Here is a 27675-nt window from a genome sequence, read left to right on the forward strand (position 1 = left end):
AAGGTCAATGTGGCAGGAAGTAGGCTGATCTGACTGTGAAACTGACACTGCACCATCAATAGCCATTGATGACTTCTTTTACAAGTTGTGTTTAGAAACAAAGCTGGTTTAAGGCACTTTCGCACTGGATTCACTTTTCAGGCCTGAAAGTTCAACTCAAGCTTTCATTTACAGTCTGTGTTTTACAATAACACACATCAGCAGCGGTGCACTGGTTACTAGCTCAAAAACTAACATAGCATGGAGCAAGCTAATGGCAAAAGCTCAAACGAGCCATTTTGGTATCTGCTGTTTGCAGTAGTTTATGACTTAAATGTGAATTGTGGTAAAATTGAGTTGATGACTGCTAAAAAAGCTCCAACAATAACTTTTTTCTCCTGCCCTTTTATTTTGCTTTGTTAGATTCACTTGCTGTTAAGTTTTTATTTTATGTCTTTAACAAGATGTCAACAATTCAGTTAATATGGCTACAATGTGCACACAAAGTAAAAGAGTGAAGAGAAAGTGGAAACTATCACAAGACGAAGGATGACAGGAGGACCTTGTTAATGATCTGAAGGCAGTTGGGACCACAGTCACTAAGAACACCACTGGAAACACAATATGCCGTAATGGACTGAAATCTTGCAGCACCTGCAAGGTACCCTTGCTCAAATGTTGTGGAGGTACATCTAAATGATTCAGAGAAGGCTTGGGAGAAAGTGCTGTGGTCAGATGAAACCTAAATAAAGCTCTGTGCCATCAACTCGACCGGGAGTGTTTGAAAGAAGAAAAATGCTGAGTATGAACATTAAAGTACGCCATGCCCACAATCAAGCATGGAGGTGGAAATGCTTTGGGGCTGTTTTTCTGCTAAGGGTAGAGGACGACTTTATCTGCACTGTGGAGCCAGTGGACAGGGCAATATACTTAGAGTACAGCTCTTGGACGAGAACCTCCTTCCTGAGCCAGAACACTGAAGATGGGCTGTGGATAGGTCTTCCAGCATAAAAGCAAAACATACCACCAAGGCAACACAGGAGTGGCTAAAGAAAAAGAACATTAAGGTCATGGATAGCCCAGCCAGTCTCCAGACATCAGTCCTATAGAACGCCTGTGGAGGGAGCTAAAGCTTCAAGTTGCCAAGTGGCAGTCAAAAAATCAAAAGGATTTAGTTTCTGTAAAGAGGAGTGGGCCAAAATCCTTCCTGAGATGTGTGCAAACCTGGTGACCAACTACATGAAACCTCTTCCAACAAGGGTTTCTTCACCAAGTACTAAGTCATGTTTTGCTTGAGGGATCAAATACGTATTTCACTCAATGACATGCAAATCAATTTCTAACTTTTGTGTAATGTGTTTCTTTCTGGATTACAGGCCGATATTGTGTCTCTCTAAAATGAAACTACAATAAAATTTAGAGACTGCAGTTCTTTGGGAGTGAGCAAATGTACAAATTTGCCCGGGGATCAAAGAATTATTTCCCCTACTGCATCAACCCTGTGAAGTTAATATTAGGTCAGAGTTGCTAAAAGGATTCACTCGTCTGCCTTCACAAGCATATGATCTTGAGTGACATCCCATTCCTAATCCATAGGGTTTAATATAATGTCGGCCCACCCTTTGCAGCTGTAACAGCTTCAGCTCTTTCCATAAGGTTCAGGAGTGTGTTTGTGGGAATTTTTGACACACATTTGTGAGGTCAGACACAGATGTTAGACGAGAAGGCCTGGCTCACAGTCTCCACTCCAATTCATCCCAAAGGTGTTCTACCAGGCTGAGGTCAGGACTCTGTGCAGGCCAGTGAAATTCTTCCACACCAAACTCACTCATCCATGTCTTTATAGACCTTGCTTTGTCCACTGGTGCGCAGTCATGTTAGAACAGAAAGGGGCCCAAACTGTTCCCACAAGGTTAGGAGCACGAAACTGTCCAAAATGCATTAAGAGCTCCTTTCACTGGAACTAATAGGCTGAGCCCAGCTCCTGAAAAACAACCCCACACCATAATCCCCTCTCCACCAAACTTTACACTTGGCACAGTGGAGTCAGACAAGTGCTGTTCTCCTGGCAACCGCCAAATCCAGACTCGTCCATCGGATTGCCAGATGGAGACGTGTGATTCGTCACAGAGAACACATCAACTGCTCTAGAATCCAGTGGCTTTACACCACTGCATCTGACACTTTGCATTGCACTTAGTGAAGTACGGCTTGGATGCAGCTTCTCGGCCATGGAAACCCATTCCATGAAGCTCTCTACGTGATATTCTTGAGCTAATCTGAAGGCCATATAAAGTTTGGAGGTGTGTAGCGACTGAGTCTGCACAAAGTTGGCGCACTATGCACCTTAGCCTCTGTCATTTTACATAGCCTACCACTTTGTGGCTGAGTTGCTGTCGTTCCCAATTGCTTCCACTTTGTTATAATACCACTAACAGTTGACAGTGGAATGTTTAGTAGCAAGGAAAATTTTAAGACTGGACTTGTTGCACAGGTCACATCCTATCACAGTACCACGCTGGAATTCACTGAGCTCCTCAGAGCGACCCATTCTTTCACAAATGTTTGGAAAAGCAGACTAGGTGCTTGGTTTTATACATCTGTGGACGTGGAAGTGATTGGAATAACTGAATTCAATGATTTGGATGAGTGCGTGAACACATGTGGCAATATGTTTTATCTGGTAATGAGGTGCAGTGAAACAACACTAAAGCAAGAAAGACATGTATTTGAAATCAGCATTATAACACTATGACCTACCACAATGTTAAAGTGTTTTACATTGAGTCACTTGATAAGGAGGAAATACTGACAGAGTAGGGTGGAAACAAAGAGTAAAAATCCTATTAAAACAAAAAAAAGAATGATAGATGAGGTGTGTGTGAATATGAGGTCAGTCTCAGCAGGTAATCTCCAGCCTGTCTCCTTTTACGCCCCCTCTCCTAGTGTGAGGTGACCTTCACTGGCCTGCACAGTCCCCCTGGGGGACGAGAGCTAAATAACCCACTGCTGAAGCAAGGCCAGATAACAACATGGTTGCTGTGGAATTTTTCATTAGTAGGTGGAGCAGCTTGGATGCAGCCACACAGTTGGCTACAGGGAGAGGAGACAGAAATGAGGAGTGAAAATGTTAGAAGAGGGAGGTTTCTTTGTAAACAGTGGGGTGCATTCAGAAAATGTCACACTGTAAAATGTCTCATCTCCCTCCTCATCCTCTTCATTCTGTGAACACTCAGCAAAATGACTATTTTACCAAGCAATAATCAGCGATGAAATACAATGAGAGACATTAAGTAGATTTTGAATGCAATAAAAATATTCCCTCTTGTTTCATTGTCATGTATAATATGAATTCAGTTTCTTCACTCAAAACACACCATGACAATGTGACAGTAAGTTTTTAGAAAGGTTTGCAAATGTATAGATTAATTTATTATTTAGTGATTTTAGTGATTTTAATTATCATTTTAGTTATTTTTTGGTCTTCAGTAAGCTTTAAAATCTAAAATTCATGCACGAATAAACGATGAACACCCAAACACAAAACATACACACACACAAAATTTCTATTAGAATTCAGACCAGCCAGCCATGGCAAAGCAATGATAAATAATGAAGTGGTTTGAGAAGTTAAATGGCTTTTCATATAGCTGCTCTCCTCTGCCACAGAGATAAAGCTCATTAAATGTCTTGCTCTGATCCAGCAGCTGAAAGACACAAGATAATATATGTGGAAGTATTTGTTCAGATGTGAGGGTTGTGCATTAAAAGGAGATACCTGGTCAGAGTGTCTACCCGTCTTTGAAGCTCAATCTGAAAATGAATGGATGGAATTACCTCCACCAAAGAGGTGTTTTTGGTAGCGTTTGCGTGCGTGCGTGCGTGCGTGCGTGCGTGCGTGCGTGCACATCATTCTGTTTGTAAACTTGATAGCTCGAAAAGTTTTGAATGATTTCTGATAAAACTTTGTAGAGGTGTAGAGAGGGGTCACGCTAACAATTCATTAAAATCTGCCTTACATCCACCAAGGTCTTGAAGGTCAACTCAGTGATTTATTGGTCAAATAAAATTTTGTTTAAAAAGCTTGTTATTCATGTCCAAATTGCAAACCAATACTTATTATCCATTACCTATTTCTGCATAATGTTTGTGTAATCCACGTAAACATCTGTCACACTAGCCTTATCTGATTTTTCATGCACTTAAAGTACATTTAAAAAGAACAAAAGAATCAAAATGAACACATACAAAACACAATACTATTCCATTAAAAGTAAATACTGCCCAGAGAGTGAGCTGCCTTGGCAGAGGTTTATACTCTCGGAGAACATTATGCTGCCTGTAACATCGTTCAGCATGACCAGATTGGTGGTGAGTCAGTAATGATCTGGGGAAGCATATAAAAAGGTACGCACAGACCTCTACAGACTAGGCAACGGCCCCCTGACTGCCATTAGGTATCTGGATGAAATCTTTAGACCCATTGTCATAACCTTTACTGGTGCAGTGGGTCCTGAGTTCCTCAGGTACACAACAATGCCCACCCTCATGTGGCAAGAGCATGTAGGCAGTTCCTGGATGATGAAAGAATTGATACCATTGACTGGGCCCCACATTGCCTGACCTAAATCCAATGGAATACCACCGGGACATTAGGTTTCAGTCCATCCAACACCACCAGGTTGCACCTCATACTGTCCAGGAGCTCAGTGATGCCCTCGTCCAGACCCGAGAGGAAATCCTCAGGACACCATATGACGTCTCATTATCAACAAAAAGACATAGTTATCAGGCATGCATACAAGCATGAGGGGACCATACAAACTTCTTGAGTTGTGCGATAAAATTTCATCAAAATGGACAAGCCTGCCGCATCATTTTTTTTTACTTTGATTTTTTTGTGGTGTCTTTGAATTCAGCCCTGTGTAGGTTGATCATTTTCATTTCCATCACATGATGTGGCATCCTTTCATTCCTAACAAACTACAAAGTTCCTTTTAGTTATAAATATCAAGCATGATTTTTCCCCCCATTGAGATCTGATGTGTTTCTAAACTGTTCCTTTAAATTTTTTGACCAGTGTAGTTTTTGAAGTTAGGCTGAGAAGAGAGTGAGCAGCAGTGTGGCTTCATGCCCAGAAAGAGTACAACAGATACAGTTGTGTTCAAAATAATAGCAGTGCATTTAAAAGCACAGGTAAAACTCAGAATTCTTAAATTGTTTTTATTTCCAGGCATTGGGAACATGAAGAAAAATGTATAATTTTTCCAATTACTTAACAGGAAATGAAGAAAAATTAATGTTGGGCTGTTCAAAAAAGTAGCGGTGTCTGCATTTTTCTTTATAAACTTAAATATTCACTTTATAAGCTGAAAAATCTTTAGGAATTAGCATTCTTGTGAATCACTAAATTAATATTTAGTTGTATAACTATTTTTATAGCTATTTTTGAGAACTGTGTTGCATGGAGTCGACACAGCTTCTGGCACCTGTGAACAGGTATTCCAGCCCAGGATGATGTGACAGCTTTCCACAATTTCTCTACATTTCTTGGGTATGTCTCAATAACAGCATTTTTGATGTCACCTCACAAGTTTTCTATTGGATTAAGGTCCAGGGATTGGGCTGACCACTCCATAACTTTAATTTTGTTGGTCTGTAACCAAGATACTGCTCACTTACTGGTGTGGTTGGGGTCATTGTCTTGTTGAAACACCCATTTCAAGGGCATTTCCTCTTCAGCATAAGGCAACATGACCTCTTCAAGGATTCTGATATATGCAAATTGATCCATGATCCCTGGTATGCCATAAACAGGCCCGACACCATAGTAAGAGAAACATTTGAATATCATGATGCTTGCACCACCATGCTTCACTGTCTTCAGAGCATACTGTGGCTTGAATTCAGTGCTTGGGGGTCATCTGACAAACTGTCTGGGGCCCTTGGACCAAAAAAGAACAATCTTAATTTCATCAGTCCACAGAATGTTTCTACATTTCTCTACAGGTCAGTCAATGTGTTCTTTGGCAAACTGTAACCTCTCAGCACACGCCTTTTTTTTTCCACAGTGGGATTTTATGCCAACAGATTAGCTTCACACAGGTGTCTTCTAATTGTCACAGTACTCACAGGTAACATCAGACTGTCTCTGATCACCCTGGAGCTGATCATTGGCTGAGTCTTTGCCATTCAAATGGATGGAAGAATAGCCAGGATGGCAGTCTTCCGTTTTTGTCCATTTCTCTTTGCTTTCCATTTTAGAGCACTGGAGATCATTTTAGCCGATCAGCCTATTGTTTTCTGCACTTCTTTATATGTTTTCTCCTTTTCAATCAACATTTTAAAGAACACTTTTCTTTTGAACAATGTCTGGAACAGCCCATTTTTCTCAGGTTTTCAGTGAGAAATGCATGTACAACATGTGTCCTTAAATAAGGGCCACCTGATTGACGCCTGTTTTTTCACAGAATGAATGACCTCACTGATTGGACTCTATACTGCTATTTTTTGAAACACACCCCTTTCAGTTAATTATTCAATTACACAGACTCAGGAGTATGAATATCATGAATGTTGGGTCTGTTGGTTTTCTATGACTGGAGGTAGATGATCACTGTGGCGACCCATAAAAGGAGCGGCGAAGAAGAAGAAGAAGAAGAAGAAGAAGAAGAAGAAGAAGAAGAAGAAGAAGAAGACAGCCTATCAGTCTGTGGCAGTGGGTGTGGTTGCAGAGGGGAGACGTGAAGAAGGTGAGGTAACTAGCACACTGGCATGCATTGGCTAATTAACCTCTCCATAATTCAGTACAATTCACACACAGCCATTTTTTAATCATCTTATTTCATCTTTTTTTTAGTCAGTTCAGTCTATGACCATCACACTTAAGTGCAGACTAGACACTATTTTAGAAAAAATTTGGTATTCAAGGTTCAATTCAGTTATAGCCTGTTAAAAAGTGCTTATTGCTATTGCAACACACACACGCACGCACAAAATTTGGCTGCAGCTGATCAGTCAGCTCAAACAGATCTGCTATGACTCAGGATAAACAGATGGAAAAACATGGACCAGGAGGAAACAGGAGAAAATGGTGAGGAGGAGGCTTGTAGACAGTGAGCCAAAAAAATTACATAGACGTCAGCCAGGCAATAAACAGAGGTTACAAACAGTGTCAGGAAAGTGTGTAGAACAGTCTGAAAATGCACGCATATGTACACACAATTCAAATATTTTATAGTAATGTTGGTGATTGCGACAAATTCCAAGACAGGTATATTTAAGGTATAATATAACCAGCAATTAGCCCTGGCGGAACATTTGAAACTAGAAGGGGACCCAGTAAAGCGCATACCTCAGCCACCGCAAATTTTCTCCGCAACAGATATAAAAAATAATTATTTTATATATCTTTTTTTTTAATTTGATTAAAGGATGTCAAAAGATAGTTTATATTGTTTAACAGGAAAATTAAACACATCTGAAAACTGCATTAAATACCACCAAAACTAAAGCAGCTCTATAGCATTAGCTTATGCATATTCTGCATGTCACTATTAATTTTGCACTGTACTAAAGCAGCATTGTATAAGAGGTGCTGAATAAATGTTGTATGAGGTCTACTTAAATGAATGAGTTACTAAACAATATTAATATGAAGTAATGATGTTCTAAGCACCTTGGCATCAAAACACAGCTGCTTAACCGTTGCCGCGCTGTTGATCCACCTTCCAAACGGCTGTTTTTTCACTCAACTTATGCATCTGTTCAGGTTTGTTTTCAAATCAGCATCAATTGTGCATAAATAAATAATCCTGCTGAAATCTGGAAATATAAGAGGCTCTTGATCTAAGTTTAATATTGATCACGATTTTGGCTTCCCACAATTAAACAAACATGACTGACCAATATTGTAAATGCATGAATGCGCTTGACTGCAGTGATATACTACAGATAACAGAGCATCAGAACAAAGATCAGATGTTTAGCACAGCAGAAGGTGAAGTGTTTGTCCAGAGAAGCAGCTCATCATCCATTGCTTGGGAATTAACCAAGACCAAATCATGTGCATATAACTTATTCAGCCACCTGAAAACACATTAACTCGTTAATTCATCATTAACTGCAGTGCGATGAAGCCATGAAGGAAAAACACTATAGTAGTTGATAAAGTGAATCACTCAATATCAGCTATATCAACATCCATAAAAGCAAGCCTGTACAGCATGTTGACATAAAAACTCACAAAAATGCACTGAAATCACCAACATATAAACACAACGAGCAACAAACACATCAGGAAAACGGTCTAAACACTTTTCAAACAAGGTTATCTCCTCGCACAATTATTTTTCCATGATTGGCAATACCGCTGGATGGATGTTTTGCATACATCGCAGGCAGGGGGAATTGAGAGCGATCTCACAGCTTTTGAGGTTTTTATCAAGTTTCCCTGATCCCAAACCAAATCGTTGATATCTTCTTGCACACAGTCAATATTTGCTCAGTTTTGGTTTCATTTGACCACAGCACTTTCTCCCAAACCATCTCTGAATCATTTAGATGTTCACTGGCAAACTTAAGACAGGTTTCTTGAGCAGGGGAACCTTGCAGGCACTGCATTGTGTGTTGCCAGTGGTGTTTTTGTTGACTGCGGTCCCAACTGTGTTCAGATCACTAACAAGGTCCTCTTGTGTAATTTCAGGCTGATCCACCACCTTTCTCATGATTATCCTCATCCCATGAGACAAGATCTTGCATGGAGCTCCAGAACAATGGAAATTCCATTTCCGAGTAATCGCACCAACAGTTCATGGTCTCACCAAGCTTCTTGCTGATGGTCTTGTAACCCATTCCAACCTTGTGCAGGTCTACAATCTTGTCCCTGACATCCTTTGACAGCTCTTTAGTCTTGCCTATGATGGTGGAAAGGCTGGAATGTAAGGAATTGACTATGTGGACAGCTTTGCTTTATACAGATATCATGCTGAGACCTGGAGTATCTGTGATTGATTGACTGACTGACTAATCTTTGTGCCACATGGGCACACAACCAATTTTTGGGACCCAGAATTCTGGCTAGGTTGTAATAGATTAAATACTTATTTCATGCATGGACATGCTAATCAGTTTATAACTTACTTTAGCTGATATTCTGTCTCTTTCCAATAAAATAAAACCACCATAAAAATTAGACTGTTAATTTATTTGTGAGCAAACTTACAGATTCAGCAGGAGATCGAATAATTATTTTCCACCACTGAAGCTCTTTCTATATCATATAGCTGTAAATCACTCACATAAAAAAACATGCATGAAGGTAATGTCATCACATCTTTGCTGCATAATTCCACCTGTACAGTAGTGCTGCCAAAACCTCTGCCTGAGTTCTGGGACAGACTCCAAATGTCTGTGCTACACTCCTGGGTGTGTGGGTGTGCGAGTATGTGTGCACATAAGCCCATTTTCATGTGTTCACACACATGTGGCAGCATGAGAAAGCATACTGCACTTTTTTTTTTGGGATACAATTTTCCTGAGCACCAGCAGAGTCACTAAGGCAGCTTATCTCTCTCTTATAATAACAAACTGTTCTAAAGCTGCATTTGCTTGTGTTATTATCAAACACAACTTAACGCTCTGTCGGTTCCTTGGATATGAGCTTGATACGAGATCATTCTACAAATCCATTCAGCAATAAGAATTATGCAGGGCAGCCGACTGTTTAATACCTTCGTGCTCATAAATGTTTACCATCTATGCTTACATCACCTTCCTGCAGCACAAACAGAAGATGTAAAGATCAGCACACATACTGACAGCATATTAAATGGAAAACACAGGCTTTTTGTATGAAAGCCCACATGCTGATGTGTGTAAACCACAAGCTGATGCCCAGATTCCCAGCATTAATGAGCATCATTGCAAAAAAAAAAAAAAAAGAGAAAATATATTTGCAAGAGGCAAATATATTGAGTTTTTAATATGAGATATAAAATGAGACAATATTGTTTGTATCAGTATAGTCTATGTTACGTTACAATTATACTTGTAGTTTGCCTTTCTCTTCTCCCCATTTGTCTCTGCACAACCTCATACTGCCCCGCCCCTCCTCACTAACAGAACTCATCCCTCCCCCACTGATTTACCCACAAGTCCTGGAAGCAGTGACAGAAAAGAGACATAAAGACAATAGAGAAGCCATGAAAGAGGAGCTGGTTAGTAAAAAAAAAAAAAAAAAAACAGTGGCTCAATTATTACCTCACCCACACAGGTAGAGAGGTTATGTTTTTGGTAGTGTTTGTCTGTCCGTCAGCCGGATAACTTGGAAAATTCAATGAACATTTCTGGCGTTCTTGGAGGTGGTACAAGGAACAATTGTTTAAATTTTGGCGATCAATTTATTGGGAGTACAGTATTTATTGGGTGGCTGTAGCTCAGTAGGTAGAGCAGGTCACCTACTGATTGGAAGGTCAGTGGTTCAATTCCTGGCTACTGCAGGCTGCGTGCCAATGTATCCTTGGGCAAGATACTTAACCCCAAGTTGCTCTCCGACCGTTCCGTCGGAGTGTGAATGTGAGTGAATGTTAGACGATTAAAGCACTTAGCTTAATTAATTAATCATGGAAGTGCTTGTATGAATGCCTGTGCATGGGTAAATGTGAACGTGTTGTGTAAGCGCTTTGAGTGCTCATATCTGAGTAGAAAAGCGCTATATAAGAACTAGTCCATTTACCATTTACTGGATACAGTTACTGTAGTACAGTACTACACTTACTGGATTTTTCTTTATGTAGATCCCTGTTGATGTCTCATAATGTTCATGTGTCTTTAATATTACACAAATTTAGCACATAACACTGCTATCTTGGGAACAGTTGGTTATTGAATACAGTAGTTACTCTTGCACCTTGAATCTGGCAAATAATGTATGAAAAACTACTAAAACTAATGAAAAGTAAACTAAAACTAAGCATTATACAAAAAACAAAAACTAATAAAAATGAGCAAAACCACTCAAAAAAACAAATTAAAACTAACTGAGTTAGAGAAAAAATGTTATAATAAAATAAAACTAAACTATAATGTCAAATCTAATACTATTATAACCCTGGAGGACGTACTCCTGACAGAGTTTTGAAAGGTCATTTTCTTAAAGAGCACAACCAAAACTATAATTTGAACTCTAAATTGTATGAGTAAAAAAGAGCTGAAAAAGAAAAGAATTTGAAAAGTAAAACAGACCAAGTTCTTCAATGGGTAATGATGTCACCACCCTAAAAGCCCTCCATAGAAAACCACTGAAATTTCAGAAAATTTCATCAAGCTTAAACTGTCACTGTTTAAAAACTGTAAAAGATATCAACCTGAATTGTTATAGCTTATAGTTAAGTATAAAAGTTTAAAAGACAGAAAAGTAATAGCATAATTCTCCAGAAAAAGCTGAATGTTTTTGATATCAGAGCAGTTTCTGTAGCACAAAGCATGCAGAAGGAGCTAAAGACCAAAAATCACAGAGAAGGATAACGATAATGTGAATGCTTAAGCATTAATAGAAATATAAAATCATATTTTACAGTTTTTAAAAGACAATAAAATACATTTCAAGTCTGTGATCTAGTAACTTATAAGGGAGTATGACAACATTGGAGGGTATCTATTGCAGCGTCGTATCGGCACCAGTGATGTCAGTAACACGTTACTTAATCTGACTACTTTTTTCGATTACTATTTTTGTCATTTTCCTCAGTACAAAGATATATTTTTGGTTTCTTCTTGCATCTCGGGGAGTGACGTCTGGCCGATGTGACAATTAAATCCCATTTTCAGCATGAGGACAATAACAGCACACAACAACACAAACATAAACAATGGAGGGAGGAGAGAGATGCGCGTTCCCACCAGGTGGTGCAAAGCAGAGCTGCGGCTGATGTAGGAGGCCCCCCAGCACCCAAACAAAAGATGGACTTCGGTGCAAAACCAGTAAGTGTGGGAGAGCTGAAGAAGTTGGTCGGACAGTATGTAGTAGAGGAAATGCTGCCCTTAAACACGGTTGACTCGCCCTCGTTTTGTGGTTGTCATTTTTATGTTGAGGCAGCGGGGGTGCTGTCGGTGTTGTGCCAAAAAAATGACTTTTTTAAAAAAATGCTTTTGTTTGGTGCAACTTATTTTAAAAAATGTCTTATTTAAACGGCTGTAAGTGATTTCCTGACCTATAGTCTGTGAAACATATGTCAAACATATCTCTCATGAATGATATAAAGTCATTTTGAGTGAGAAACAGCATTTCTATCACAAGGTAGAAGCTGCAATCAGTTTTTGGCAAAGTGACTTTTATATATTTGGGGGGGGTTTTTTTGTTTTGTTTTTTTAATCAAGGTGAAAAAAAACTGTCATTGACATTAAAAATATCTTTTTAAACAGAAATCTGGATGAGAAGGCTGCAGAAATCACAACAAATATAACATCACAGTTCTATAGAAAAACAACCTTTGGACAAACGGTTCTGTCAGTCAGAGGGGGTCATTTCTGGAATACTGTACCGACTAACATCAGAGAATGCTCCACTTACAGTACTTTTAAAAAGCACCTTAAGCAGTTCATTAAAAGTTCCCAGACATGTTCGCACTTTCACGAATTTTTTTTTTTTTTCTCCTTTTTTCTTTTTCCATTTGTATATTGTTTTAATGTTTGTCAATGTGTTGTCTTTTACTACTATTGTATATTCATGACGTTTTCTGTTGTTTGTCCTTCTGCCTAGGGACTACAGATGCAAATTAGCAAATATGCTATAATCTGGCTCATTTACAATCTGTACTAAGTATTGATTGTTTTATTAATGTGCATTGTCCCAAATAAATAAAATTAAAAGATATATTAAGTAGCCAAAAAGCACTGGATTGATTATAATGTAGGTACAATAACACAGACTCCTGAAGATTCTTGGAAAACAAGTTATTTCTTCATTTTTATATATAAGCCCGTCATAAATCATGTTGACTGCACTCTATTTACCAATATAAGCAAAGACATTACACATAAAACCATATAGAAATATCAGAGTCACTTTATGGCAGATGATCACTTTTTGGCACAACACCAGCAGCTGTTGAATGTAACTAATAAAATAACTTGTAATCTAACTTAGTTACTTCTAAAATTAAGTAAACAGTATAGTAACTAAGTTACTTTTTAAAAGAGTAATCAGTAATCGGATTACTTTTCAAAGTAACTATGCCATCACTGATCGGCACATAGAAAATTTGGGGCGGGTGAGGTACAGTATGTGCTCTACTGAGTGCCCTTCTGGTCTGCTTCAGATTCCAAGTGTCAGATGAGCAGTAAAATAATCTATTCTGTACAGAATGCTGAAAACAAGTCCAGACAAAAGGTTCAAGCACTACTAATCTTTTCCACCACAACAGTGCCATAAAGTGCAGTATGAAGTATGTGTGAAACTGTCTGCTTCTGCTTCTGCCCCAAAACAAAGCACATTATAAAACTCATAAACCCGTGCTGTGCTTCATGAGAGAAAAAGTGAGAAGTGGGCTGACATTACTGAAGCAGTGGTCTAATATCGCTAAAGAAATGGTCCCCATTTCTATGTGGAAAATGACATGCAACATAACTAATGGACAATCAACAGTAGCAGTATGATGGCACAATTTCATTTGGCTGTAATGTTTACACAAATGCAGCTATCCTTTTAAAACCACTGTATCATATTCTGGTGCAGGAAATGATCAATAACAAGGGCTTACTAATGACACTCGTGAATTTTTGCACACATGTAATACACCAACTACATTTCTATTTACATGGGACCAGTATTACCAGGGGACAACCAGGTGTTAATCCCATGCAACTCTGACATGTCTATATAAGGAACATTTAGCTTCCTTTCAACAGAAACAACCTTTGTGACAGTCTATTAATATTAATTTTAGGTCTGCAGCAGACCACAGATGGCATTTCCAGGGGATTAGTTTTACAGTCAGGTAAATTTAATCCCATGCAAACAGGGCTTTACTGCACCGGACTGTTATTACCAGGAAAATATGGACCCCGTGTCTCTGTTTCTTGTAGGGCATTCACACAGGATATGCTAAGTCTGTTTGCTTCAGATTTACTGACCTAATTTAAAAGGTCTCCACAGAATAATAGAACAATTACTGAGCCATTATTGAAAGACGGTAAAATGTTCCTTAAAAATGCTTCTATCTATTTGCTTCCCTCTCTATCAGCCTCATCTGATAGACATGAGCTTGCTTTTCTGTAACAGGGACTCCTGTTTTGTGACGTGAATCTCAGGAATTCTCACTCCAAGTTCGGTCCAAACATTTCATTTACTAAAGGTCCCTGCGTAAGAGAGCTTAGGTTTATGTGGATTGATGTGAGGTTCTTTTATAAAATCACATAGCAGAGTGCCAAGGACTTGTGTTCAACAGGAAATTAATGAGGTGGAGGCAAACGGAAAGCTGAAAGTGGCATTACTATCTAGTAGTTTATCTACAATGTATTTTTCATCAAATCTCCTGCCAGCATTAAAAAAGACAGACAAAAAACAGAGAAGAAAATAACTGCTGATATTGTTATTTGGTGTGGACCATGAGAATCTTTGGCAGATTTTGAATAATGAACTAGGCTCACTCACTCATTTTCAAATTATGTTTGTCAGCAAAGATAAAAAGACCAATTTCTCTCTTCCCTCAAACCTCTCTGCCATTACTCACGATTCTCAACATAACTAACAACGCAAACTAACAGGTTGTTGGAACAAAGTGATTTGATTTGTCTCAGCAAATCAGTGAATTAACACGTTACCACAGAGCATGGAAAACAGAACAGACGTTTAACCAGTTGCGACTGTTCCATTGCTAAATACACACTGGATGTGGAGCACATCTGTGCACAATTCTGGTGGAAGACAATGAGATATGTCAGTGTGCAAGCTTTGTATAGGCACAGCGAATCCCACATAGACATCTCTACACCTGGTATGATTGTTTATCAGTTCACATGAGTCACTATATCTGCAGCACTGAAGCATGTCAGGAACAGGCTTTTGCATGTAGCAATCCAAACTCTCAGAAACCACTAACCCCCGGCTTACTGTTCACTGCTTCACTGTTGTGTCCTTGCTGTGAGGGCTATGGATCATCTGTAGCTCCAGCTTCCCTCTGCTGAAAATAACACTTTCATTTGCAGAGGGAAACTGGTTGTAGAAGAATAGAGATTAATATTAAAAGAATTGATGTGTGATAATCAAAAATTATGTTTTGTTGATGCCCAAGAGTGAGTTTTCATTACTGTCTGAACAAAGTGATCTTTTTTTTCTCTTTCATATAAAAACAACACAATGCAGCACGCCTGCACTGCTATAAAATAAGACCCATCAGAGCTTTTTCTGCATTGGATTATAATTAGCCCGGTGCGTTCATAAAATCATTTCATAGCTCGTAGAGCACCTTTGAATACTGTCTATAACACATGTAACGTTGTCTTATGTTGAAACTGTTGCTGCTGGTACCAGCCCTTCCAATCTCATATTACCCCACTGGCAGACTGATCAGATTGGCTGACTGTGGCAGTTTACTGTTACATGGTCGGACAGACTGCAGCTCCACCATTGTTCTGTTCTGGAGATCTGCTGCCAGCTAGATTGTCATTTCAAGCAGAACCAGCAGTAAGTGAAGTTTCATATGCCCAAATCACTGAGGTTCCTACTGACTACTGCTGTTTTTTATTTCTCAAGTATATACTATTAATTATACATGTTCTTTTTTATTTAAGACAGTGAGGGCATGTCTCCATTCACCCCCTACCCCTGCTACAGCCACAAATACAAACAAATTCTGTGGGAAAACTCTACACTGCTGGAAAGTTTTTAAATCGTGGCCCCATATGTTTCCCTTATTATTATAATAATAATACACTGTACATAATGACTGATTCTAATGAGTACAAATAAAGAGAAGAAATGTTTAATTAAAATATCATGTTGGGAACTTGTGGCTCATTTCTGAATGGCAACCCCTTTAACACATCTGTGCTTACTGACACACTGACGCATCAACCATCCCCTGCTTAGTGCACAATAATCAAAACCTAGATGTTCCTCATTGGGAGCAGGTGGTACTTATGATAGTGAGAGAAATGGTAACTTCTGGTAAGATCTGCAAGATAATGAAACCTAAATTATTATCTAGCGGGACTTGATGTGCATCACTTGAAAAATATAATTACAAGTGGGGTCAGCGCCGCCCGCAGATATTGTGATTGGCCTGTTCAGCATGGTCATTGGCTACTTTTACACTGCAGTATTGTTTATTTATCAGCGAGAGAAGAACAGTCATCATCTCAGTATATGGAATGATAATCATAATATCAATGTAAGGACTCACAAATGTCAGAAAATTCCTGGAGGGAGACTGCTGAAAGTATTGGAATGGACGTGAGGGAATGAAAGAAGAGCGAGGAGGAAGGAAAAGCCGCAGCATTTTATTTGTTTCACCGCATGTAAAACACTGGGACACAACTGCGCGCTAAGAGATTTGCTACACAATGGTATTTGCACCATCCGGCAAAGGGATCAATCTGTTCAAACCTCACAGCCCTGCCAGCATAGTATCTGCTGTGTTGGCCTGGATAATTTGGATTTATGTTTTCTATTGGCTCTGGTCTATAATAGGCTTGGATTGAGTTACTGAGTGGAATTAATTGAATATAAATTTTGCGTACATGTACAGTACTTTCAGTATGTTGTAACAGGGAACTTGGCCTTTTTCTTCTTAGTATTATGAGTCATGATAAATGGTATTACCTTTCTATTTTTATATATTTATCATATATGTATAATTTATAATATATTTATATTGTCATTTATATATTTTTAATATTTTATATAAAATTTTATAATTTAGTATTAATTTATTTTCAAGAGATTGTAGAAGTGCACTAGATTTCACGGTATTCACTGTTCTTTAAAGTGCAATAAATGCAGTGATTACAAAGTCAAAGAGTAATCGTGTTAAATAATTGTGATTTCAATATTGACCAAAATAATCGTGATTATGATTTTTTTCCATAATCGAGGAGCTCTACTTTGAAATGTTCAGCATGAAATAATTACAATCAAATAACTTGGCAGACCGTCAAATCTTGTTTTATGATTGTTTCCGACTTCATTGTTGTGTTTGTGTTCCTATCGTTAGAAGCCAAGGAAGCAGGATGTTTTGCTGGAAGCTCTTTTGCTGGCCACAGCCCAAAGGCTAATAACACCCAATCAGGACGGGGAGGGCCACCCTCAGTCACTTCCAAAAACACTCAAGTATCATGATGGCCCACACGAACTGTTTGATTTACATCACAGCATGTTGTAAAATCTGTCATGCCCACTCAAACACAAGCCAAGCAGCTCATGAAACGTGCACCATCACAGTTGTGTGCAACCCATGTGATCAATGTAACATAAAAACAGGCCAAAGTAACAGACAACTTCTCTGCAATTGCAGATCCTTAACCTTGTTTTCCCAGCACTCAGAAAAGCCGTCATTTAGGTCACGCAAGTAACAAACACCTGCCAAACACCAAGGGGTAGGGGTTGTGGCTGCTGATCGTTCGACCTCAGAGAAGCTGATGGTAGATTTCATACACGTTTCCTCCTCCTGCTCTTCCTTTCAGTTAGAGATCCTGAAGAATACTTTAGCTGTTTGATGTTGTTTCTTTGTTTTGTTTTTTCTTCTTGATGGGCAACCATGTGCTATCACTTGGGTTAGTTTGACTCAGCATCTACTATATTGAAAAAAATATTACTCATATTCATTTATCCATCCAGCTCTAGAAAAGATATTAGTATGTAGTAGAGGAAATGTAGTCATGAGTTATTTACAATTTCTAAGAGTGTTTAAATCCTGGAGTCAGGATCCAGTCGAGAGGTCATTATGAGGTCAAACAGCTGTTTTACATACCAGCATTTGAATACAATTTATTTGAAGTTCTCTTGTGGGGGTAAAAACTGTATTTACATAACTGCATATGACCCCAAAGATCACCTATTCTACAAAGTGAACTGTTGATAGGTGCACTAATGGTTGTAAAAGCAATATAAAACCTTCTGACAGACCTCTTTCCTTTTCATTTATGGTCATTTTATTATGATAAATTATAGTGACTTTGTTTTTATAAGCATGCTGTTCTCCAGGTGTTCTTTCTTGAGATAATTTAAAGCCTCTATATTTACCACCATGATTGAGCCACCATCTGTGGTGCACTCACAACCCCTCAAGTACCCTGGTAAACCTTCATTTTCATGTCATTTAAGTTAAGGTTCTTTTTTTTTTTAAGCCATTTAAGAGAACAGCACTATCAACATTCGATTTATGAATGGATAATCTCCACACTTATACTATAAAGGTTCAGGAGCTGCTAACAAAGGAGAGCTGGATCTTTCCATCTCCCATTTCTCCACTAACAGACTCCTTTTTCATGTCTTTGACTTTCATCTGACAGCTTATCTTATTACAGTGACCTTAGTTTTTGACACAGAAAATTTACTGTAGGTACAAATCAGTTTTGTGCAAAAAATGTCTAATATTAAATCATGGCAGATGTGAAAATACTACAAGGGCAGGCACAATGCTGGCTTTTGTTTACCGCACTGCATTCTCCAACATTAGAAGTGTGCCTATTTTCAGGGACAGGACAGAAGCAGTAATGTTTAAGCAAGCTGGCCAATACCAAAGCACAAGACCAGGAACATCTACAGTAGTAAAGGCTTTCTCAGTAAACAGCAAAGTACTGTGTGATCCAGCTCAGTGTGAAATCAGCACATCACTCAGTTCCAGAGACTGGGGGAAGGGAGAGTAGCATTATAAGACACTAAGCTGTAGCAGAATGGTGGATTTTCCCTTATAAGAACGTTTTGTTGGCATTTTCAGGATTTAACAGACCAAAGTTTTATCTGAAAAAGAAAAAGAAAAAAAAAGCACTGAACAACATGCAGTTTGGTTTAGTGAGCACACAACCACAAAAACAAATGTGAACAAAGAGAAACAGACAAATGCTTTGAACTGTGCCCTTTGTCATCACTTGGGGTTTTCTCCTGCCCACCCACCACAGACTGCCACCATAATCAAGACCTGCAGAGTAATACATGCCATTTCTGTGCACTAATTTATAAGGCTCATCTCAGCTATAATTCTGGTTAATGAGGGTTTTATAATGAATGTCAATCAGCCTACTGCATCTGTGCCTTCCCATTAATGAGCTTCTAGACACCCTAAAATAGCAGACAAGTCTTTGGGCTCTATCAGTCAACCCCCCCCCCGGCATCTGATGAAACAACCCCACAATTAAACAGACAAAAAGCATCCTCAATCTGACATATTCACTTAATTGTTTATGCTCCAGGGCAATGTTTTAAAAAGGTCCAAGAACTGCTGTACTGACTCTATGAAGTGGGCAGTGAGAGACTCATCTACTAGGGTTTAATCCCGAGATCCGGGATTCCCGGGAAATGCGATCAGAACCATTTCCCGTTTCCCGGGAAACGTTAGACGGGAAACCGGGAAAAAAGTCGCGCGCGTCGATTTGACTTTCAGAAAGAAAAGAAAGCTTCAGAATGTTAAATTTAAGGAAATGTTGAGAGAAGGGTTCGTTTAATGCGAAAAGCATTACTCTTCATTTCAGGCATGTTCAGCCTCCGTTTAAGGCTTCAGCTTCATCTCAAGCGTTTTAATAGAGGTATTACACAGTTGTGCTTTTTTCCTCTTTAATTTGTTGAAATCGTAGGCAATGTGTTTACCCTAAGGTATTTTGTATTATATAATTTTATATTATTATATATTGTTATATTGCATTATATAGCCTATAAAATATGCCTGCCCTGAACAATAAAGAAATATCTGTTTAACTTCGAGTGTTTCTTTTCCTCGTTTGCAGCCGCTTACTAACAATCATGAATTAGGATACGGGCCTAATGTGTGAAGAAATTATCATGAAATAGATTGCTTTAACATATTTCGCTTTTAAAATGGAGTTGAGTAAAATGTATATTTTTTTAGGCTATAAGGATTGGCCAGTTTTTCAATAGACGATTCACAGCGAACCTACTTTAACCCTCAGACACGGTGTTATAAATTTGCTGTTGCCAGAATGGCAATGACCAAGTCGTAGTGCATTACTCAAGGCCCTGTGTTATGCCATATTATAGTGTAGTACGGTAGTTAACTTTTCAATGACTATTACAGCGTTCCACTGGTGGAGATATAGCCCAACAGATGTCGCCACGACAGCGCAAGTGGCTGAGCCTTTATCAATGCTGTGGAGATGAACCGTATTGTTTTGCACCAGCAGTTGTAAAATATCTTGGTATAATTCCATGTACAATGCAGGAATATTCGAATTATATTTGTTAAGGGAGTGTTGAGGAACGATACAACACCGCATAGCTCGAGCACTCGAATGTCGAGATGTAGGTTTTATTGCGTTAATCAAGCCGACGTTACCCCCTACTGGGCATAACAGGACATAGCTGGAAAGCTACCTCTACAATATCACAATAGGTTAAGGCCGACACAGGCTACAGAAGGCCTAATTAAAATAAAAAAATAAATAAACTTTTTCCCGGGATTCCCGGGAAATGGCTCTTCATTTCCCGGGATTTGATCCATGTCATTTTCGGGAAAAATATTAAACCCTATCATCTACTGATCAGATGTACGACTTGACCACAGATCTGATGTGACAGCAAAGTATGACACAGCTGTCTCCACACTCCATGTGTAGCTGGGAAAGTGCAATCTGCAAGAAATGTTTACAGCCAGGGAGCTGGTAACAAGGGTCAATTACATTAATCAGCCACTTTAATCAGAAATTTTCAGCTGTGTTTTATGGCACTGTTTTTTACAATAAAGTACGCTGCTGCATTTGTGATATCACTGTCTTTGTTTTTTGCCGTAAGGAGTGGCACAAGAGAAAGTGTCTGTAAAGTCTTGCTGTGTGCATTCATTGCACTGTCAAGGGAAACGGTCAACTGTGCACTGTGCAAGGATGGCACTGCTTCAGACGGTAAAAACTATTTGTGTGGTTATCTTCCTGTGTGGAAACATAGTTCTGACACACTTCACAGTATATACTACTGTGTCTTTGTTGGCCTTTAAATAACCAAAATATCTCCACTCTACCAAACTGCTCACACACGTCTATTCACTGCATAAAATCTAACAGTAAACAGTATATTAACAGAGTCATCTTAAAGATTTTACAGTCCACACATGGCAAAGATGGTGCAATGGTGCTGCAAATTTCAAGGCACACATGTAGTGAAATCTGTGCAAAAGAGCCTCTGATTATATGATCAGGTGAAAACAATTTTAAAACAAGCATACTACTATTACATACTTCAGCAGCAGTCCATATGAACTGGACAGCCAACCAACTTTGACAAGGAGGCATTTGGCTCAAGTCACGTTGCCATTTAATAAAATTTTTTTATAAAATGACGCACACACAGTACACTCATAGATATATGTAGCCACAGTTATAAAAGTGCGATGATATCTGTTTTTGATTGCAGAGCCAAAGCAGGGGACAGACCGGTGAGGCACTGAATTATTGATCTCACCACACACTAGGACAGGTGAGTGTGTGCGCTGAATATCCTCAACATATTTCCAATTGCTTTAAAACTAGCTGCACAAGCTGAAATGACCTCTTGGTGTACTTCCTAAAGTCTGACCTGCATCGACCCATCTGCCCAGTGTCCTCCTCAGTCATGCTGGTTTCCACGCTTGCTGCAGAAGCGCTAAACTACTGTGAACCGAATAACGCACAGTAATAACTCATCGGTGATGTGGTGCTTATGTCTTATTACCAAATTTAAGAATTTGTTTGAATTATAGCTGAAGTAAGAAATTTTGTTTTGTTTTTGTTTGTTCTATTTAAAAGTGAGAAATTCAACATAGGGGCACAGTAACTACTCAGCAATCCTAGACCCCCCAAACCCATCCTAACGTAGCCCAGTACTCACATACAGCACAGCCAGTAGTCATACTGTTCAAAAATAGCAAGAAAGACCACATCCATTAATTACAGGCGATATATTTCTTAAGAATTCTCATGAAAAATTCGGTTTTTATTCCCCTTTTTTATTCCCACTGACACTTCTGTTGTAAATGTCTCAACAACAGGAGAAAGGCGTGCAGGGTCAGGGTAACCAAAACCTCAGACTCAGACTGAGTAATACATCACGCCCATGTCACAAGATATGACACCCACAGCAGTGTAGGTTGCAAATAAAGTAAAGGAAAGTTTCTTCATGGTTCAGAGGTTGCTCAGCAAAGGATGACATGTTTGCTCAGATTCAAAAAGGTATCGATCAATGTGAAATTGACTGTTGTGACTGGTTAGGATTAGCCCATGAAAACTTAGCTGTTTGTTTTTTTCAATTCAAATATTTATTTTTGAACTCATTTAAAATAAAGCCTAACACTACGCCAACCTCTATCTTTGTTTGACAGTTTACAGAACAAAGCTGATGTCACAAACCCAGAAAGCTTAAAAGGCAACATCCAAACTTCAAAGGGTTTCTTCCCAGCCTCGCAAAAAAAGAAGCCGGCTGAGCCCAAAAACAGCTGTGTGGTTATCACAATAAACATAGCAGTCTTTTCTCAGTATATTTTATTTTGGAAATTGGTTTATTACGTGTTGCACTGAATTACTAAGCAACTGAAACAGCCTCGCAAACTTTAACAGAGTGAAAATAGTATTTCCTGAAACACGCTGTTCTTTACAGTCACAGTTTAATTATTGATAGTCTGGTACAATAAGTAGCTTTGTCTGGAATTGTGCAAGATGATAACCAGTAGGTGTCACTGTGGAGAGGAATTTCAGATTTTTCCAGACCATCACTTTTTGGTACAACACGCCAATGCTTCGAATGGTTCAGTGTTTCAGAAAGCCTCACTTTGCCCATCACCAGTTTTATTACACCTCTTTCAGAAAACCCAGCAAGATAGATTTATAAGAAAATAAGTGCAGACAGGCCCTTGAAATAATACAGCACCATAACAGGGTTATGATTCACTATGCAGCATTCCACAGTGTAAGGAAATAGGTAGATAAGTCACATGAGATGAAAACGCCCTGTCTGGTCGTCGACTTCATCATGTTTGGCAAAAAAAACGCAAAACTGTGGCAGCACAAAAACATCTGTCTGTTTTCCCATGATACAGATATAAAGCTCACTCCCTCAAAGTGACCACCTCCTTCCCCTGACTCTGAGCTGACGCTTAAAAAAAAAAAAGGCATTTCCTCTTTTAGGCTGTTTTTAGGAAAAGATGCTTATACTAAAAGAACTACCTAATTGTTCACATATCCCACATGGCAGGGCAGTGTGCTAATACAGTATGACAGAGACAATTGTATCATGACTTCATGCAGAACTGAAACATTAGGAGCTCCACCAGTGACTTCATCTTTGGACAGAGGTTTTCTTATTAAAGGACTATGTCCATACTTTTCACAAACAACTAAAACTACTAAAATATTTTTAAAACTGTATGGTTCCTGAAAAGTATTACTTAAAAGAAGTAAGTGATGAGTTCCTTGAAGTCCAGCATTACAATCAACTTTCACTAATTTCACCAATATATTGATGGAACCACCTTCTTTCCACTTTCACTCCACATTATTTTTTTTTATTCAACAGGTCTGGCAGTAATCAGACATGGGTATAGCTCATGAAATTAAGCTCAGCTTTCCAAAAATGTGGTTATTCACAGTTAATTCATGACTTAACAAAGGGGCCAATTACTTTTTCACATAGGGCGAGGTAGGTTTGGATAGCTTTGTTCCTTTAATAAGTGAAATTATCATTTAAAATCTGCATTTTGTGTTCACTTGGGTTATCACTGTCTAATATTAAAACTTATTTGATGATCTGAAACATTTAAGCATAAGAAATCAGGAAAACAGTAAATATTTCTTCACAGCAAGATTTTTTGGTTGCCAACGAAGATGTTTTGGCCTTTTTCAAGCAGAAAAGAAACTTTTGTTTAATAAATGGTCAGAAAAATATCAGGATAATCCACAGACTTCAGTAAATCAAGGTAATACAGAATAATTTATTTTATTATATGAAAACCAATGTCCATTGACCCCCACCACCACCACCAGTTCAGTTATAACTGATCAGGCGTGCCTGCAGCTAGTGAAATTGAACTCAGGTTTGTAAAACTGTGGTTAATTTTCAGCTGAGTGAAAAAATTAAATACCAGAAATAAAACTACCAGCTTTACCACACAGCTCAACTGTAAATGAGCTCAAGTTCTGATGCATTTTATTAACATTCAGCTGTAGATGCACATGAGAAATTGTTCAAAAATAAACTATTGGCATATTTAAATAATAATGGTCCTCAAATACATTAATGCTTTATTTCCTCTATAAAAAAACAAAAGACTCAAAGCTGTGCTATTAAAATGTAAATGGAAAAGATACAGAACAAAATAGCAAAAGGCTGACTTATTTTTTAAAGTCTGGTGAAGTCTACTTCACTGGAAAGTGCTTCCTCCTGTGTGTGCTCCTGTACATCTAGTACCCTGTGCAAATAACAAAACATGCAAACAGACTGAATGAACTAAATTCCATCCTTCAGTCAGACAGTAAATCCATAGACATCTGCGCTGACATATCACAGCAATGGGCCCACCCACTCAATGCGGCGTCTGCAAGCACACGAAAAAGACCCACTTCCGCTATTAAGGTCACGTGACTTACGGTACACACCAACTTTTGCTATTTAGTTGTGGCGTGGCCAGGGACTCTTGGGGGTCCAGTAATGGTGTGGTGTGCGATACTGCAAGATTTGGTATCGATCCGATATCAAGTAAATACAGGGCCAGTATCGCTGATACTGATACCGATACTTTTTATTAATTATCAAGAATTTTCATGACATTGAGGTGTTTTGTGATTTTTTTCCTTTGGATCATTAACTAGTTAAAACCCAGGATAGAATTGGGCAAAGTTTACAGATAAATAGAAAATACTTTATCAAAATAAAAGTTTTTGTTCTTGAACAAGAGAACAGTAACAAAACAATTTTTCCCCATACATTGTGATGTCTGAATTTTTTTTCTTAAATAAAGTGTACAAAATGATCACTCAAGAACAAATTGAAAATTTTTTTTCAGGTAGAGTGTTCAGAAAGAATAAAACAAAAATGCAATAAAAAATATCCCTTCATTCACTAATTTCTGGATTTTTTTCTTAAATAAACAAGCTGTACAAAATTATCACTCCACAATGTTATAAAACATTTAAAGCAAATTCCTTTTGTTTACAAGTAAAATATGTGTCACGTGACAGTATAATGTCAAAACACTGTGGGGAGGGGAGAAGCAAAGTGTGCCTGCTCTGTGCTGTGACAGGAGCCACACTTAAACAGTCAGCTCGCATCTTTGATGAAACAGCAGCACTGCATACAGGAGAGAGACTGAGCTAAAGTATCAGTCTCATTAAACTGGTATTGATCAATACCAATTCCAATGTTGGTATCGATATTATCGATATTTGGATCGATTCGGCCACCACTAGGGTCCAGGTGATGCCAAAACGTAGGAACGAACACAGTAGGAAGGCTGTATGCACACAAAACTTGGTAACAGCGGAGGATTTCAGGTTTCCCAAACTCTCCAAAAGTTGCTGACGTCACCGGGAAAAGTCTACATGTTGCTTTTTGGGGGGAAAAAAAAAAGTGGGGATTGAAAAGCCTCTACTGTAAATCTCGCGACAAAGTTGCTAAGTTGGCAACACTGCCATGCTGTTGATTTACGGGTGAAGCGGTGAGCGGTGATTGTAACGCGACTATATCGATATAAACGATATTGTCCCATCTTATATTGCCTATGAAAATATATCGATATATCGCCCAGCCCTATCCTAGACTCACATTACAACTACATATTGAGCAAAGTGAGCACAAAACAGGGCAGCACTAGGCCAAGTGACACCAAGTAATGAGCAACTTTGGATTTCCTGAGACTTTATAAAAGACATTCATTTTCACAAGGATAGTATAACACTGGGGACATCTTTCTTCCACTTACTGTTAAATTGCAAGAAATGCAAAATCCATGCTCATTATTAAAGCACAGATTAGCTGATAGAGTGAACTTTAGTCTTCTTCAGTGCTCCACTTTCCATTGTGTACCTTCCTATGACAAATTAAAGAAATGTATACAACCTAACACAATAGAAAACAGTCAGCATCTACAATGACTAAGCAAAAAAAAAAGAAAAAGAAAGAAAAAAAAACACTAATGAAGCTCCTGAAATTGGTCACTTTTGTATTTCTTATTTCTTTCAAACAATGTAGGGCTACAGGAATAGAGCATCCCTGTATGTATTTTACTGACCCGTGTTACTGCTTGGGAGGAATCACTGTTCACCGATAGTCTGCTGATGAAAAAACGGTCATAAAAACCAATCCTGATGGAATATGTTAATTCACCTAAACCAAAACCCACCATTACTAGAGAGGTTCTGGAAATAGGTCTATATTGCAGAACTATTAGTACAAATATTTTAGCATAAATGACCCAAAGGCAATGTCATGCCCCTTTAAGTAGTAGAGCAGGGTGTAAACCTGAGCACGATGATGTGACTCAGTTAGATTAACATGAATTATTATATTTTTGATTGTTTTCAGAAGCACTACATAGTTCAGCCCTGTGTGTGGGCTCGTGGGCTTACAGGCTCACGAGGGCATACAGACACGAGCCACATACTTGTGATATAGCAAAGTGTCGAAAGGCTTTTCTTACTCACCGCATCTTTCTCTTCTCCCCCAGTGTCCTGCTGCTCCATGCTGCAGAGCTTCCTCTTGTTTTTATTCTCTGTCCTCTTCATACTGACTGTAGAAACACTGCTCTGGCGCGCTGGATCGCACCAGCTAACAGCCCGCTTTCGTGTGCCAGGATCCTCTTGGTAACTTCACTTAGCTGACTAGCTCAGGGTGTCAGCTCGACTGATGTGGACTTCAGAGACACTTCAGCGCCAAACTGAAGTTCATGGCTTGTTGTTGTAGTTTGTTGATCTGTGAGTCTACTCATGAGTTTGCTTCGGCAAGCCATTCCCGGCTCAGAGCCTAGCTACATTTCGTGTGCTGACTCCACATCTGGACAATCCGTTGTGACAAGCTGTCAATCAACCTTCCTGCACCAGCAGCCACCAGAGTCTCCTTGAAAACAGTAAAACGGGCAGTATGTGCTTTTCACAAGGATCGCTTTATATTTGCTAGTTAAAATGTATTCACACTGCGCTGTTTTTTGCCGCCTCTGGCGACAGTTCATTCAACCCGACTCGAGCTAGCGTCTTGCCGCTGAGACACTAGCTGCGCGGCTAGTCTGGCTGCCTGAAAACGTTTACCTGCCCAGAAACACCGTGACACCCATAGCGGGTCTGCTTTCACTTTTAACGGACGCTTCCAGATGATTCCTCGAGAGTTCTGTGCCTTTTGTTGCTCTCCGGTGAATTCTTAGACCGCACACGTCCTGTTTCGGCGTTCTTCCATCCTCACATAAAGGCTGATCTCTTAGTGTGTACACTGGGTTAAGCTCGCTGTTGAACTGATAGGATACGACACGGATCAGCTTGTTTCCTGACTCTGACACGGTCACTGCGGTGGCAAGT

At 39.0% G+C, this 27675-nt stretch overlaps 1 protein-coding gene across 2 annotated transcripts in view; it reads right to left on the reverse strand.

Annotated features, from left to right (window-relative positions):
* Positions 1-27675, reverse strand: part of mast2 (microtubule associated serine/threonine kinase 2) — a 198278-nt gene extending 170603 nt beyond the window's left edge. For both annotated transcript variants that reach the window (XM_030728312.1, XM_030728310.1), the window contains exon 1: positions 26812-27675. In XM_030728312.1, the coding sequence (XP_030584172.1) occupies positions 26812-26892 (81 nt within the window). In that variant the 5' untranslated portion in view covers positions 26893-27675. The remainder of the gene's footprint in view (positions 1-26811) is intronic.

Source organism: Archocentrus centrarchus, chromosome 4 (assembly GCF_007364275.1).
Source record: "Archocentrus centrarchus isolate MPI-CPG fArcCen1 chromosome 4, fArcCen1, whole genome shotgun sequence".
NCBI lineage: Eukaryota > Metazoa > Chordata > Actinopteri > Cichliformes > Cichlidae > Archocentrus > Archocentrus centrarchus.